We start from the raw sequence: 15,466 nt of genomic DNA on the forward strand, positions 1-15,466 counted from the left end.
CAGGTTAGCCCCTTCCAAATGTTTCCTGAACCCCCTTCACCACCCAATCTACTCACGCCACTGCTAAGCACAACCATCCAATTCCTTTCCAAAATTCCCACGTAGGCATCACCAGAATCCTCCCCAGAGTAGTCCTGCCCCCAGAGCCTCCCTGTGGCAATGAATCCCATGCCAATGCCTTGTTTCTTGCTGACTCATGCTGTCCTTTACCTGCAAACTCCTGCTCTCCTCACAGCTAGAAACAGCATTGATGACGTCCTGGGACATCACCCTCCCTGATGGTGACACCAAGCACAACTGATCACTCTCCATCTAGCATATAGATTATATACAGGACATGTTTTTTTCCTGCCCACTCCCCTCAGCCATTTTATTTGATATATGCCCTATACTCTTTGCAGCACTGTCAAATATGAGAGAACTTTTTCAAGTAAATGGGCATTTCTCATGTATCTCCAGGATGAAGTCCAATTTTGTAACAGGAGAGCTGCTCCAAGGAGTTGAAAAATCATTCCTCTAGATTGTTTCAATAATTTTTCAGTAATATTGCCATAACACTCTAGAAACTCCATAGGCCTACCTAATGAGGCTGCAGATGCTTTCAGAATCACTATGTTTAAATCTCTCTTTTTAAAAAAACAGGGAATTTTGCAACATACATTGTTCCGCTATCCCAAAAAGGGCTCTTTACTTCCGATCTAGTCTTCCAAAACTGTACCATAAAATATTTCTCCGAACAAATGAGACAGAGAGAGAGACAGCATGCATGTGCATAACCACGTGTACTAGGTAAAGCCAGAGAGTAATATGGTGGCAGCTGACAAGACAGTGACTGTTTTTATTTTGCCAATTTAACCAATGTTATTGGTAATAAAGTATTATAGGTAATGATCATACACACATTGTTGGCCTTCATTTTCTGTCAATTCTTTCACCTCACAGCCCTAGACCAGGAAGCTTTGACATCAGCCGCACCATGTCTGCCCTGACAGGATGTCCCTGTAGACGTATCTACCTGCTTTCAACCCTTTGTACCCAGTGATCATTCACAAACGTGAATGAGTGAATCTGTCTCTCAAAAGACACCACAAGACTTGCAACTTTGTCTCCAGCTGTATAAACTGCCTTGAGTCGCAGAGAGATCCAAGCCCTCTCTTTCACTTCACCCTCAAATCTCCTGACAGCCAACTTTTTGTTTCATATTTGTACAGCTTCTAGCACAGCGGGGTGCCATTTCGCGATGTGTATTCGCGTTATGACTTCCTGCCTGTAAGCAAAAAAACTTCCCAAATCTCTGTGTTGGTACTTAGGGTGAAAATAAATGCCATCCCAAATTAAAGAAAAATCCAGTCAAATATTTTAAAAAAAGAATAATCCTTCTGATTACTGAAAAAGTTTGTTTATACATTGTATATCCATGCATTTATACATACCCCAGTGCTTGTTATTAACCTGTAGCATGGAACTGCAAATTAAAGTAGTACATGAGTAGTAAATTTTTGAAGATATTTATAGCAAATATATTAGTGGATATACTGCAATACTGCTTTGGTTCTATATGTTCACAAAAGGGACAGTTGAAGGAAGATTACATTCAAGAACTATAACCAACTTTTGAAGGTATATTTATCTCAAAAGAGGTCAAATAAGCAGAATTCCACATAAATAAAAACAATTTTATCTGTCCAATTTTGTGTTATGGTAACTTTTTTAACTTTTTTGTTCCAGGACATTAAAAACAGATATTTAAGACTATAGAACATAGTGACAATTAAAACTTCTTGCCATGAGCTTGGAATACGAGAGAGAAAAAATGAACAGAAATAGTAAAAGGGAGAAATACGTGTATTTTAATAGGACTAATAATAGCTATCTCCTTTCACTTGCATTGAACACACATACTGTCCACTGGCTACACAGTCCCTGTACTCTACAGTGGTTTCATTGAGCAAGAACTGAACCTTTTCTACTGTCTTTTTCCCTTTAACAACTCTCCAGTACATGAAATGATTTTAAAATGTTTCTCAAATGCTTAAGCTGAACACTATAAAGACTGCAGGAAGGCAAAGGATATTCAAAAAGAAACATCCTTGCTTAATACTGTTTGGTCTGGAGATATCGCCACAATGTGCTTTCAGCCAGGCAATCAGTGAGGTAACTGCAGTAGTGCCTTGCCATCTGATGAAGACAATCGACATCTTCAAAACATCCCAGTGTCTCAGGAGCCTAAGCTTGACTGCAAGCCAGTCAGACGAGCTCCCGCACGCTTTAAAAGCAAGGCAAGTTACTCTCTATCATCAGGTCTGGATCCTAAACACAGGGTTTGAGTTGTAGTCCTAAGGCAGGGAAATCTGCCCTGTGCAAGTTTTCATTTCTCTCTTTAAAACTGGGTTTGCAAGATTGTTATATCTGTGTACGCTAAAATTAGGCACAGCAAATCCAGGCCTGACATTCAGGTCTGCTTCTATGATATCCTCTGCTCTCTCCAGAGCTCTCATCTGGAGCTACTTTCCACAGCACTGAAGTGGCACTATTTGATTTTGATTTATCACAAGTGAATTATTATAATGAAATCACCAATGCGATTTAAGCCTCTGAGAAAGATATGGTTGGAGTAACAAAAAATTGTTCTGCAAAACAAGCAATTATTGTTAGGTTCAGTGAATATTGGCCTTAGCAATCCAACTGATTATAGAAAGTTAATGTTTTAAAAGGCAATGAAAAAATAAGAAATTAAATCCTTTAAATCTGCGTGAAAGACTCCAAGAGGAATTTTACGGTTATTTTCACTGCATATTTTATTAGATATGTGATATTTTATTCATGGGTAAAGCAAATATAACAATTAGGAGTAATTAGCATTTCAGCACAGAGTGTTATCTAATACATTAAAATACACATATAATTCTTCATTTAAATTCTGTATCCTCACATTTTCCCCTTTCTGGTTCAGAACTTTTCCATTTAGCATAGCATTTACAGGAATATTATAGAATTCCCAAAGAAACAGACAGAACTACTGGCTTTTGCCTTTGGTATCTTATTTTCCTCCCCTCCTTGCATTTTTACTCATTTTCTTTTTCAATTTCCTCTTGAACTTAGCTTGCCAGATGAATCCAGCATAACTTGCAGCAAACTTTTTCCCTTACATCTTTTCTTTTCCACTCTACTCCCTCACCATTCCAAAACTAATGTGTGCAATGGAAATCTACTTTAAATCTAACCCTACTCTTACAAATCCATCAGTTTACAGTTGACTAAATCTACAGTAATTGTCTCTGTACCACCTCTTCCACCATAACTTCAATGCTACACAGAAATGCTGTAGTTACTGTATTATCCTCTCTCATTAAATAAGTGTCACTTTTTATTATGCCTTTTCTATTTTTTTCTTTTTTTTTTTTAATGCAGCACTTACAGCTCACAGAATAACCCTTCCCTGAGCTTTTGTGGTTAGTCCCAGACCAAAGCAGAAAGAAGTTCTCTCCAGCTGAAGTGCACTCTGCGGTACAATACAGAACACAAAATACCTCCTTCTCTGAATTAAGTATATTATCACTGAAACTAGGACATAAATTCTGAGCCTTACAAAATTACAGCACTGCACAATTTCAAAGCCCATTCCCCTGCCAAGTTTCATAACTGTCATCCAAACACCAGCACATTTCATTTACTAACCTTCAATTTCAGTCTGTGTCCTCCCTGTTATACAGATCAGTTACAACTCTCCAAGTCACATAAACCATTATTAATTATAGTCGTTGCAGGCACAAGAGAATCTTTCCCTTACTCCATCAGGTCTCTCAATTCCTTGGCCAACAATAACCAGAAACCAAAGCCTGACTCCTGTAATGAAGAATAGCAGAGGAAACTGCCACGACAGTGCTCATGGGAAGAGACTGAAGGACAGAAAGATACAGCAAGAAAGAAACCTTCTTCTCAATCACTCTTCCTCTAAGTGCTTCCATTTTAGTATCAATGTTTAAATTACTACATCAAGAATACACAATTACACAATTGTTGTCTACCTTTGTAGTGGGAGACAACAGCACGTCCTCTTCGCCATGTGCTGCTTCAAATGCACAAGCCAGCTAAGAACTGTGTCCAGAAGGCTTTGCCTGGACTTCTTTACCCAGTGTTGAGGACGGATTAACTAGCACTGCATCACACTTATCTAGCACGCATTTAGCACATATTCCATGCCACGCATCATATTCCAGCAGCTCAGTATTGTACCTTTTCCAATACAGCCTACTAGCCTAGATGAGCAAGGAAGGCATGATCAACATTACTCTGAAAAAGGCCAATGTAGCTCATTTTGGTAACCACCCCAAGCAACAGCACAGTTCATAATTGCTAACAAACATAGTAGATGGTGCAGGAATATAATGTAACACCACTGAAGGAAAGGAACTGCATCTGTACCCAGGAAGCCCAGTAGGAAGCCAACTGCTAGACAGCCAATCTAGGGTACAGAATGCCCCAAAGAAACACGAGCTTTCATGACCAGCTCCCAACCACTATGGCAGTTTGCCAGCAAACCTGCATGTTATGCGTTACTGTTGGGTTGTGACAGTCATACTTGCCTCGTGGTATTTCTAGATAACACAAATTATTATCCCTGGGGCTCTCAGAGATGGGTGTCAGCATGACTAGAGCCATGAACTGGACTGTAAGGTCTATAGGATGCATAGGTGTGTAGCTATTCAGGTTTTGACACACATGCCAAGCCTGAATCTGAAATCAAGTTTTTATTCCAATTTCACCAGCTTAGATAACTTACTCCTTCTGATATTCAAATCTAATTGGGGAAAAAAAATAGTGAAACCGAACTTGCAGATGCAGAAAGGTATCCAGATTTGCCTCATTACCAGTGTATCACCTGAAGTCAACCTTTTGCACATACCAAGCTATCATGTATAGTAATATACTTACATTTTTTCAAAGTTTTGTTAATTTCTCATAATTGCTCAAAATATGGACAATTTTTGAATACTATTTCCTTTTCTTATTGTTTACTTGTAAGTCCAAGCAGAAATGGTAATTGTCCGTGTCTAATAATTTTTTTAAACACTGAAGATATAAAACAAACTATGTTTGGAGAGAGTGTAGATTAAAACTGTTACGATGCTGTCATGTAAACGCAGGTAATCAAGAAAATTAACTAGAAACTGACAGCTAAATAGAACTACTCTTTCATATAAACTATTTTTCAAACCATTCATACTGTGTTGGGGAAAAAAAAAAAAAGAAAGAAAGCAAGCAGTGGAGTAGTGAGAAAGAGTAAAACCTCAAAAGACAAAAGCCTTCAGTAAATTTAAACCAAAAACAGGCTGTCATGGCAGATTATAGATAGCTATATATCAAATGGAAGAAAATTATGTAAGTTCAAGTTTATATCTAGGGAGTAACCTAATGGCTTTAAAAAGTCATCTCTTGCCAATACCACTTGCTTTAAAGGACCAGGGAGTGGAAGAGAACCATACTTAATGCCTTTGTTCATTAAGTTAAATGAACCTTAGTTGGTAGGTTTATGTAGTCACAGTCTTAAAAGATTTTTCTCCAGTGTGTTTTTTCAAAGATGGCACTGTGAGAATAAAGGCTCTGTGCATCCATAAGTAGTGATATAAAAGCACACAGCAGCAGCAGTGATTGTCATGTCAGACATTTGTTAGGGCACCACTTGAAAACGGATGGTTGGGTTTTTTACTCTGTCTTTATCAAGGACAAAGAACCTGATATAACACTAAGAGTTATTTAAGAACATGAAAAGGAGCCGCCTGCTGCAGTCAGCAATCCACCGGCTCAGTTTAAAATCTTCTGAAGTCAAGTGAACAACTCACCTGGATCATGACAGACTCTGGATCAGGCCCTGATGATGACTAAGAAACACTCTAGAAAGCAGTGACACCTAATGGCAAACATGCCTTTGGATGATGGCATGCAAAGTTACCCCTCTTTAGCTACACAGTAAGTACACGCATTACAGGGACTGAAACACTATCAGAAGTCTCATCACCTGCGAAAGCATTTTAGAAATAACGCACATAGAAACAGAGCGTATGTCACACATGCTGAGCATTTAAGTAGAACATAGTAATAGAACCCACTGGCTGCTGAGCCACAGTGCACTGTATTCCAGGTCTTCATTCATATGTGTGTTTAAAATAAGCAAGAAATCTTGGAAAATTATAGGGCAGGGAAAACTGGGACCTGAATACCCTCTGTGGACACTATAGGTACACAGAGATTTATTTGTTTATCAAAAAATCTGTTTTGCTTGCTTGTCCCGTGCTTTACAAATATATGTGAGAGCACAGTAATGAACAGTTAGTGACATACGCTACAAACCTTCTAATGAGGCTTTACCAACAGCACAGTAAATTAAATTCCTATTATCAATGCACAACACAATGCAAGCCAAGCTGCACTGTAGCACATCAGCTTCCAAGAATAAATGTGGACATGCATACCACCAAGCAAGGAGACTCCCTTTCCCTTATAAAAAAAATTACGTTTTAAAGACACTACTAATATCAATAGAAGAAACAAGTAATAGACCTTATGTTAGAACTGCCTTGATATTATTATCTGTGGTACAGAAGAGCTTAAAGATATGAACAAAAACTCAGGACCCAGCAGTGCTGGGAACTTGTCCAACACAAGGAATGCAGTAGTCCTGGCCTACAAAGTCTAAAAGCTCTGAGGAGTAAGGTAAGAACAGGACTAATTTTCTCTCTCCGGGAAAAAAAAGTATATATAAATATATATATTAAAATCAGAGAAATAAATATATATAGAAGCATATATAATACATATAGCTGTACATATTATATTATATATATTTCTGAACTTGCCATTGAAAATAAGAAAGCTAAGGGCAGTACACAACTGACTGCATAAAACTGAAGTTACTGATAAACAAAAAACAATTTGAAGTAATAATGGGGCCTGAACTAGATGAATTAGCTTTGAAAAATACTTAAGTGTATATTTTCAGTAAAACTTTTGTACAATACTATGTGTGACTGCTGCCCTAGGTGATTTGGAAGTACCTAACACACACATCTGCATCTATGCTTTTACAGGTACAATAGGAAATCCATATGCACATGCAGATGTATTACTATGTACATGTCAAGGGAAAATACTGAGCAGAAAGTACAAAATATAAAAGCATGAGACTATCAGCTGTAGAGGATACAAAGCATACGCAAATTGTGCAGTTGACAAGGAGTGCCACCTAATCCCTGCTTAATTAAAACACTGTTCTAAACTCCTGTTTAGGGAGTGAGGAGTGTGGGACGACTGATGTATGAAGAAAATATCAGGCAGCGTGGCTAATCTCAAAGACTTGGGAGCTTTCAAGCTACATAAATCAGAGCGACTTTTTGAATAGCCTCATAAAACACAGAATCATTGCCATTCCACTCACGACTTTCAGATTCTTCCTACAGCATACAGATCATTAGGAAACTTCTAAGCAATCAAGTAATGTGGGACTGATGAAATTACTCAATCAATGCACGGTCTGAGAGAAGCAGCATAATACAGAATTGCACAGTTTTGACATGGTAACCCTGCCCCTTTCTTTTTTATATAGGGGTAACGAAAATTACAGTGGAGTCGATTCATTTCAACGTTTTCACAAGAGTGCTTAATGTAGTCCTTCTGAACTGCCAGTTCCTATTTACAATAGCAGGGCAGCAGAAATGTACAGACTATAAGCAGCTCTACCGATGTTTAAAATATGATACAGGGAAACGTTTTTTTTTTAAATGTGCACACTTGCATACACACAGACCTCCTCTAATGATCAAAAGCAGAAGCTGTAAACAGAAGACATAAATATGAAAATGCACTATCATAGATAGATACCAGTCACCGTATCCCTCCCACTGCCATCACCAGGTTGTTAATGTCTACTCACTAAATTGTAATATTTTTTGGCATTGTCTAAGAGATGACTGATTACATACTTTGATATAGAAAACATCTATTTACAGGAAATACATAAAACACAGGCAAGCAAGAGTTTCTGCATTATATCAAAAAAAGTATGTGCTATTAGAAAAAGGCTATGCACAGGTAACGTGTTATTTCTTATGACCATCTGCCCCTCCCAAACATGGGAAAATACTTTTCCACTTGAATATCTTAAAACTGGAGAAGGAGAACAAGATAATACTTTTATTCTGTCTGTTGCCTAAGGCATCACTACCACCTCTGGTAGCATTTCGTTTCCCCTGAACTGAGAATTTTGGCTTTATGAGTTCTTCTGTAGGTAATTTGTTCATAGAGTACCCTGTTACTGCTTTTGTTAACTCAGTTAAATACATACATTTTATTAGTTATGTCTAAATATTTTATACATAAGTTTACTTAGTACAAGTAGAAGAAAACAGAAGGAGGTTAGAATACCAGGTCACAAAATACAGTGCTGTTACTAGGGGTCAAAATTTCATCTGTGAGCTGTACAAGTTGGAATACTTAGCTATGTACCCATTTATTGCTAAAACAGTTCTAATTTCAGGTCATTTAGTTTCAATGTGTTCATTTTAGCAGATTTAAAGCTCTGTGTAACAATTTTATATTTTGCCATTTTCATGGCAACATAAACTAGTCAATAAAAAGAGCTAATCCCCTTGTCAACTCTACTAATTGTCTCTCAAGACAAATTAATTGTGTGAGAAGCAACTACTTCAGTTTTGCTGGGTTTTTTCCTGCTTTCAATGAGGATTTACTGTGTTGATGCATCTAATCGCTAACAGCGTTATTAAAAAAAATGCGTTAAAATGTGTTGCATTCCTCATATAAAAACAAGTAAGACAAATTTTCTTTAACTCGAGGAGAGAAAAGCTATCATCTCCCTTGACGTTAGTGCAAAGGCACACAGCTTGCCCAGCAGCGCTCCTTTAGCCAGGAGGATGGGTGACAGGGGATTGCAAAGAAACTCATCTGCTACACAGTCAAAATTTCCCCCCAAATCCTAAGATGTGATCGCTTGTTACCAGCTCTTAAGAAAGAAATCGTAAGCCATAACTGTCTCCTAGTGTCGCTTTAACAGTCTACAACTGGGAAGAATTAAAAAAGTCATTCTCCCTTTAAAAGGAGGGCACAGAGCGCTGCCTCCCCAGTGCAATATTTGCCGCTCCAGTCGCACACAGCTATAAGGACTGACCCCTGTAAAGTTGCGGTACCCAAGGGCAGCGGTGGCTCGTGGCCTCGGGGACGGGGAGGACTACACGAAGGGGTGGCTCATCTCTGCCCAAATATCGGTGTCCTGCAGGAAACCTCCTGACGGCCGGGCTTTCCAAACGCTCTTCCCGCTTCCCCTTTTCACAGAAACCCGCTACGGATCCCCACGACAAGCACCGGCAGACATATTTATAAAGCCAACCCCTGGGGGAGCGGCAGCTGCCCCACAGCCGGGGCCGGCACCGCCCCGGGGACCTCCCCAAAACCCCGGCGGGACCCTGCCCCCAAATGCACCTTCCCCGGGGCAGCGCGGCGCCGACCGGCCGCCCGCCCCCGCTCCGCCTGCGTGCGGTGCCTGCAGATGGGCGAGCGGCCGCGGGGGAAGCGCCCTCCTCTCCCCCTCTCTCTCCCCGCACATCCCCGGCCGGCGCAGGGGGGCGACCCGCTCTCGCCAGTCGCGGGAACAAAACGCCGCTCGGCAGCGGGGCTCGGCGCTTCCCAGGGATGAGCCCGCCGAGGGAGCGCTGCCGTGCCGGAGATGGCTCAGGATAACGGGGAGCGAGGGGGGCATGGGCGGCGCGAGGCAGCCCGGCGCCCTGTCTCCGGCTGGGAGCGCGGGCAGCGCCGTGCTCGGGCATCCCCCGAGCTGCCCCGCCGCCTGTGCCGGCCGTCCCCCTTCCCCCGCCGGCCGAGGGGGAGGCCGCTGCCTTTCTCGCGGGTGCCGCGGCCCCGGGAGGCGCTCACCGAGCCGGCGGGGTGGCGGCCCGGGAAGGGGATGCCGGGCGGCCAGAGCCCCCCGCCCCCGCGGCCGCCCTCCCGCCCACGGCAGGGGAAGCGCTCACGTTGCCCAACCACCTGTTCCGCCGCGGGAGAGGAAGGCGGAATGGGGGGATGTGAAGGAAGGGGAAGGGAAAAGGGGCGGCGGGGGTGGGGGTAGCGTGGCTGTCACGGTGGTGTGGGAAATACGGGGACGCTTGGGGTCTCCCCCGGCCGAGGGCTAACTGGGGCAGGCGGAAGGCAGGCTGGAGCTGAGGGTCTGCGGGGAGGGACCGGGGAAGTGCCTGAGCCCTGCCCCCCCCCCCCCGCCCCGATCATCAGCCTCATCAAAACCTCAAGGTCTAAAGCACGCACATACCCCGCCGACAAGAAACCTTTACACAGCGCGGTAGGGGAAAAAGAGGACGCCTGAGAACGTGGTGGAAAGCAATTATAAGAGGGGAGCAAACAATAAAAAAAGCAAGCGAGCAAGGGATAAAGGAGCGCGGGGGCTGCGGAGGGAGGGGGGAAAGCCTGCCAAGAGAGGGAAGGTTGCAAAGGAGAGCTGGAAAAGTGTCCAACAGCACCAGCAGGCGCAGCACCCCCTTACCGATATGAATGATTGAATCTGCAATCGCCGCTTTCCAGGTTCGAGTCCAACAGACGGACACGACCAGGATGAGGGAGAAAACTTCCATCTCCTCCGGAGGTCCAGGCTTTGTAACAACAAATCTCTTCACCAAGCGGTGCCGCCGCGGAGGACAGCGCAGCGCCGAAAGCCCAAGAGTTTGAGATGCCGCCGGAGGAGCGTGTAAATCCCGGTGGCTGGCGCAGAGCCGCGGCTGGGCAGGGAGCGAGCCTGGGGCTCCGAGCGCTCCTCTCCTCGGCGAAACCCCGCGTCACTTCGGGGGGCTCCTGGGCAGCACCAGAATTGCTGGGAGCGCCGGCAGCAAATCCATCCAGCCCGGGCGCCGCCGCGGGCAGCAGACGCCTCTGCTGGTCAGACAATCCCCATCCTTCCGCCGGGTCCAGGGATCCGCTCGGTCCCGCTGCTGCACAGCAACTTCCAACCCACACCACGCACACGCTCACACACACGCACACATACACACAGGCACAGACACGCAAACACGAGCAGACACGCACAAACCCCCTCGGCCAGAGAAGCCCCAGGAGCCCGCAGCAAATAGCTCGCCTTCAGCGAGGTGGGAGGAGCGGGCGACTGGGAGAGCAGGCGATCCCGCTTCCAGCAGCCAGATTCCTGCAGGAAAAGCCCCCCCGGAGGCCAAAAAACAAAGTGAACTTCAAGGTAATGCAGATAGTAATGCAGAGATTTCCCCCCACCCTTCGCTTAGAAAAATCGCTTCCCACAACTGGAGGAAAAAAAATAAATCTGCCAATGGAGCCCAGCGTGCTGTCTCTGTCGCGCAAGGTGCTGGTTGGACAGGGCAGGAGCGAGAGGAGGAGTACCCGGAGCGAGTCAGAGGAAAGCAGATGATGGTCTGCAGGTTGCTTTTGGAGCTCGCTTTGCTGGTGGGATGCAGAGAGAGCTGGCAGCTACAGCACCAGCCAGCACGTTGCCTAGAAATGGATCACCTAGGAGAAGGAGAGAGAGCGAGAGATAAGTGCTATCAGCCAGAGAGGGAGAAACAGAGAGAGCGAGCGAGAGCGCTTCTCTCTAATAACCACCTCCTCCCCCTATCTGCAAAACAAGGGAGAAACAAAATAGAGCCCTCATCTCCCTTGAAATCTTCAGCTGGGACTAAGGAACAGACATAGGCAGGAGTGCATGTAGCCTAAAAATACACTGGGGGGAGGGGGGAGAGAAAAGATCTTTTTGAAGTGTTATGCTCAGCTTAAAAAAAAAAAAAAAACCAAACCACCCCATTTATTTAACCTTGCAACTCCACTGCAGGTATCAAGTTCAAAGCTAGGTGGGCACTTTTGCATCTCAGTCTTTGACAACTGAGTCAGGGACGTTACTTGAAGGGGAAAAGGAAAAAAAAATCAGGGACACCTGGTCTCGAGGGGGAAATGAAGACCTAAAAATCTATTAATATTACTTTAATTATCTGCGTTCTTGATGGAATTTTCACAATTCTTTAAAGCAATGAATTGATTTTTTTTTTCTTCCTCTCTCTTTAGGTAATGGAGAAATTTCTATGGGAAACATTTACAGCACACTTTTGATGCTCAGGGTTCTATGAATTCATTAACCGATTAATCCTCAGACTTCTCGTGCTGTAGTTAAATACATTATCCCCATTACACAGACAGAGAATTGTACAGGGAGGTTAAGTATGTTTCTATAAACCAGCCTAAATCCCCACTTTATATCTTATTACACTTTTTTCTGACTTTGATTTTTCTAGTCACACTAGAGACAGGAAGCAGAAGTCAAAGAATTGCTCCAACATAACAGCTATATTCTAAACTCACACAAGCCATTGATAAGTCCTGGTAGTCAACTAGCAGTTGACCAACCCATTTTCTTCAGAAAGAACCTCTTTTGAAGGAATTTTCTTAGTTATAGTACTTCTAAGTTCATCATATCTGACTTGCATATTTCTCCTGTTTCTCCTGACTTGCATGTGTCTTCTTTCAGCCATGGAACTAGTTAGCAAGCACAGTTGCATACCTAGAAAATTTAAGAATTTAGTTCAAGAGGGAGAAATAAGACTTTTAAGAAAAGATAAACTATGGCAAGATAATTGAATCTATTAAAAAAAAAAACCAAAACAAAACAAATAAACAAAACTCACACTACCAACAAAAAGCATCAGCAGTGATTGCAACTTTGCTTAGGTCCACGTTGGCAGGTGAGTACTTCCCTAGAAATGGTAACACTCAAAAGGCTTCAAGCCAGACCCAAAGCACAAGGCAGGGCTCTTCTTTTCGCTGGCTAGAATGGGCTCTCTCTCTTCTAAGACCTGTAATAAATCACAACTAAATTTGCTTTAAGAGGCAAAAGGCAAGGTACATAAAGACAACAATAGATGATGAGCAATGTGAAGCAAAAATCTCACAAATTATGTCACTCACATGCTGCATTTGTCCATATCCTCTGTGCAAGTCAGATGTTATCGATAATAACAAACAGTAAAAAAAGATAGCTTTTTTCTATAAATGACAATTTATGCACAGTATCAGTGAATGTAATGGGCATTAATTTTACAAGTAATAAATTCTGATTCATCTGAAAAACTTTTGGAGCTGTTTCAGTCATTATTACTTCTTCACAAAAGAACAGAGTTCACAAGAAATGTTAATTCACTTCTTTGGGGGGCATGTCAGAGCAGTACTCTTTAATAATGTACAATGCACAGTAGGCAGAATAGGAAATGTAATGGAAACCTTTGGAAAATTGTAACTTTTTAATCCTCAGTTTAGATAATACTAAGAATTTTGACGCCTTATCTGGGAACCAGCTATCCTTACTGACTTTTTAAGGCATCCGGTACCCTGAACTGGCCACACACATGAATGGAATTTTTTCTTGTAAGTTTGTAGACACATTTAACAGAATACAAGAAACAACCAAGAGTTTGTAGCTCACAAATACCCTGTAACTAATAAAAAAAAAAAATATTTTTGATTGGTAAAGAACACCACGTGAAAATTTGAGAGGAAAAAGACTGAAGAAAATGTAAAAAGTAAATTCAAATAACACTACTTTAAATAATGAACACATTATTGACTTTATACACATCCACCACAGAAATAAAGTAATTTTCACTTCCTTGCTTCCATTCTTTTTAAATCTTATTCATTAAAAATGGAAACTGATGTCATCCATTTAGGTAGACTGAAAAAAAAAATCTTATGCTTTGTGGTTAGTTCAAGGTATCAGAGAAAAATGTTGAAAAAGGATAATATTCTTTTCTATTACATAAATGCTAAACATTTGCTGAAAGTTTAAGCTAGGGAAAAAAAGAGAATCCCACAGATTTTAGCCATGCTTCTCTTCCTTCACTATAACCTCCCTCTCAAAATGTCCTCAATTACATCAATATCACTTCAGCTACACCATTAACATCCATGGGAGAAGTACCACCATCAACCAACCATTGTTTCTTAACAACAGGGAGTAGTTGTTTTCTTTCTAGTAGTCTAACTAAAACGTGGTTAATGGTAGATGTACCTTATGTTTCCACTGGTCAGCTATTACAGTGTTGCACATTAATGCAACTCCTAGAGGAGCTGCAAAGAAAGGATGTTCTTGTAAAACAGATACAGTAGGGGGAAAAAAGTGTCCATCTAATGTTTATTTCCTCATATCCACATATAACACACTGCTACCTTAACCAAGTCAGCCTGGGACCTGAGCTTCTATCTACAGAGGAGAAATAGCTAAATATGAAAGTTTCACATGCTTTTCAGTCATCTAAAGCCTTAATTTTTTCAATGTTATGACCCTTTTCCCATCTGCTTGGCCATACAAACAGATCTGACCATGCAGAGGTCAACTTTTGATTTGTTTAATTCTAAGTCCAAGGAGATCCTTCAGGTATTTGAAGAAATTAACAAAGTGATAAGACAGGCACACTGACAACCTTCAGTTTTGAGAGATAAAGAGAGCAGCTAAACCTTACTAATACAGTCCTAAGTTACATAGGAAGTATTACCATTCTCACACATGAGCATTAAACACACCTTTTGCACATTAAATTTGATATTTTATTTTCAGGTGCACTGTCTAAACTTTAAAAAATCTTTAATGAGATGAAATCAAGTTACACCCTAGGTTATTCCAGCATTCCATTTGCTCCAACACCTTTTTCATGAAGGCCTGTAAGTTATAACTTCAGAGGAAAAAAAATCCCCAATCAACCATTATGCACCCATCCGACTGTTCTGCACTGTGCATAGTGGGAAAGGGAGACAGGAGAGATTCCCTCCTGACCCTACTAAGCCATCACTTCCTGTCAATTAACATTTTTACCTTAGCTTGCATAGTTAATGAAGTTTGTTATCAGACACAGAGTTATGCTAAAAATAAATAAAACAGGAAAAAACCTAACTGAGCATTAAACTTGGTGACTTTCTGTAACAGTGCCAACTGGCTGTGAAAACTAACATTTCTTTTACTTACTTCTAACTTATTCCACTGTCTTTCATAAGATAATTCAATATTATTGCATTAAGAGGTGGGATTAAAAAGAATTGATTGTCTGTTACAGGAGAGAACCATCAATCAGAAAAACATGACATACTGAAACTGTTACTGGTGCCACCTGAACATGGGAGAAAGGCCAGGAAGGCCCATCTACCATTGCTAAGATTGGTTTCTATTTCTGGAATTAGAACTAGGCTGGTGAAGGGACTCAAGCACAAGTCCTATGAGGAGAGGCTGAGGGAGCTGGGGCTGTTCAGCCTGGAGAAGAAGAGGTTCAGGGGAGACCTCATCACTCTCTACAACTACCTGAGAGGAGGTTGTAGCCAGGTGGGGGTTGGTCTCTTTTCTCAGGCAACCATCAGCAAGACAAGAGGGCATGGTCTCAAGTTGTGCCAG

At 42.0% G+C, this 15,466-nt stretch overlaps 1 protein-coding gene across 2 annotated transcripts in view; it reads right to left on the bottom strand.

Moving 5' to 3' along the window:
• Positions 1 to 10,830, bottom strand: part of GRID2 (glutamate ionotropic receptor delta type subunit 2) — a 693,976-nt gene extending 683,146 nt beyond the window's left edge. Inside the window, exon 1 of one of the 2 annotated variants that reach the window (XM_027635943.1) lies at positions 10,565 to 10,830. In XM_027635943.1, the coding sequence (XP_027491744.1) occupies positions 10,565 to 10,652 (88 nt within the window). In that variant the 5' untranslated portion in view covers positions 10,653 to 10,830. The remainder of the gene's footprint in view (positions 1 to 10,564) is intronic. The other variant, XM_027635941.1, reaches the window with a different exon arrangement.
• Between the last annotated feature and the right edge of the window lie 4,636 nt (positions 10,831 to 15,466).

The sequence above is a fragment of the Corapipo altera genome, unplaced genomic scaffold (genome assembly GCF_003945725.1).
Source record: "Corapipo altera isolate COAL_440 unplaced genomic scaffold, ASM394572v1 22b, whole genome shotgun sequence".
Classification (NCBI taxonomy): Eukaryota; Metazoa; Chordata; class Aves; order Passeriformes; family Pipridae; genus Corapipo; species Corapipo altera.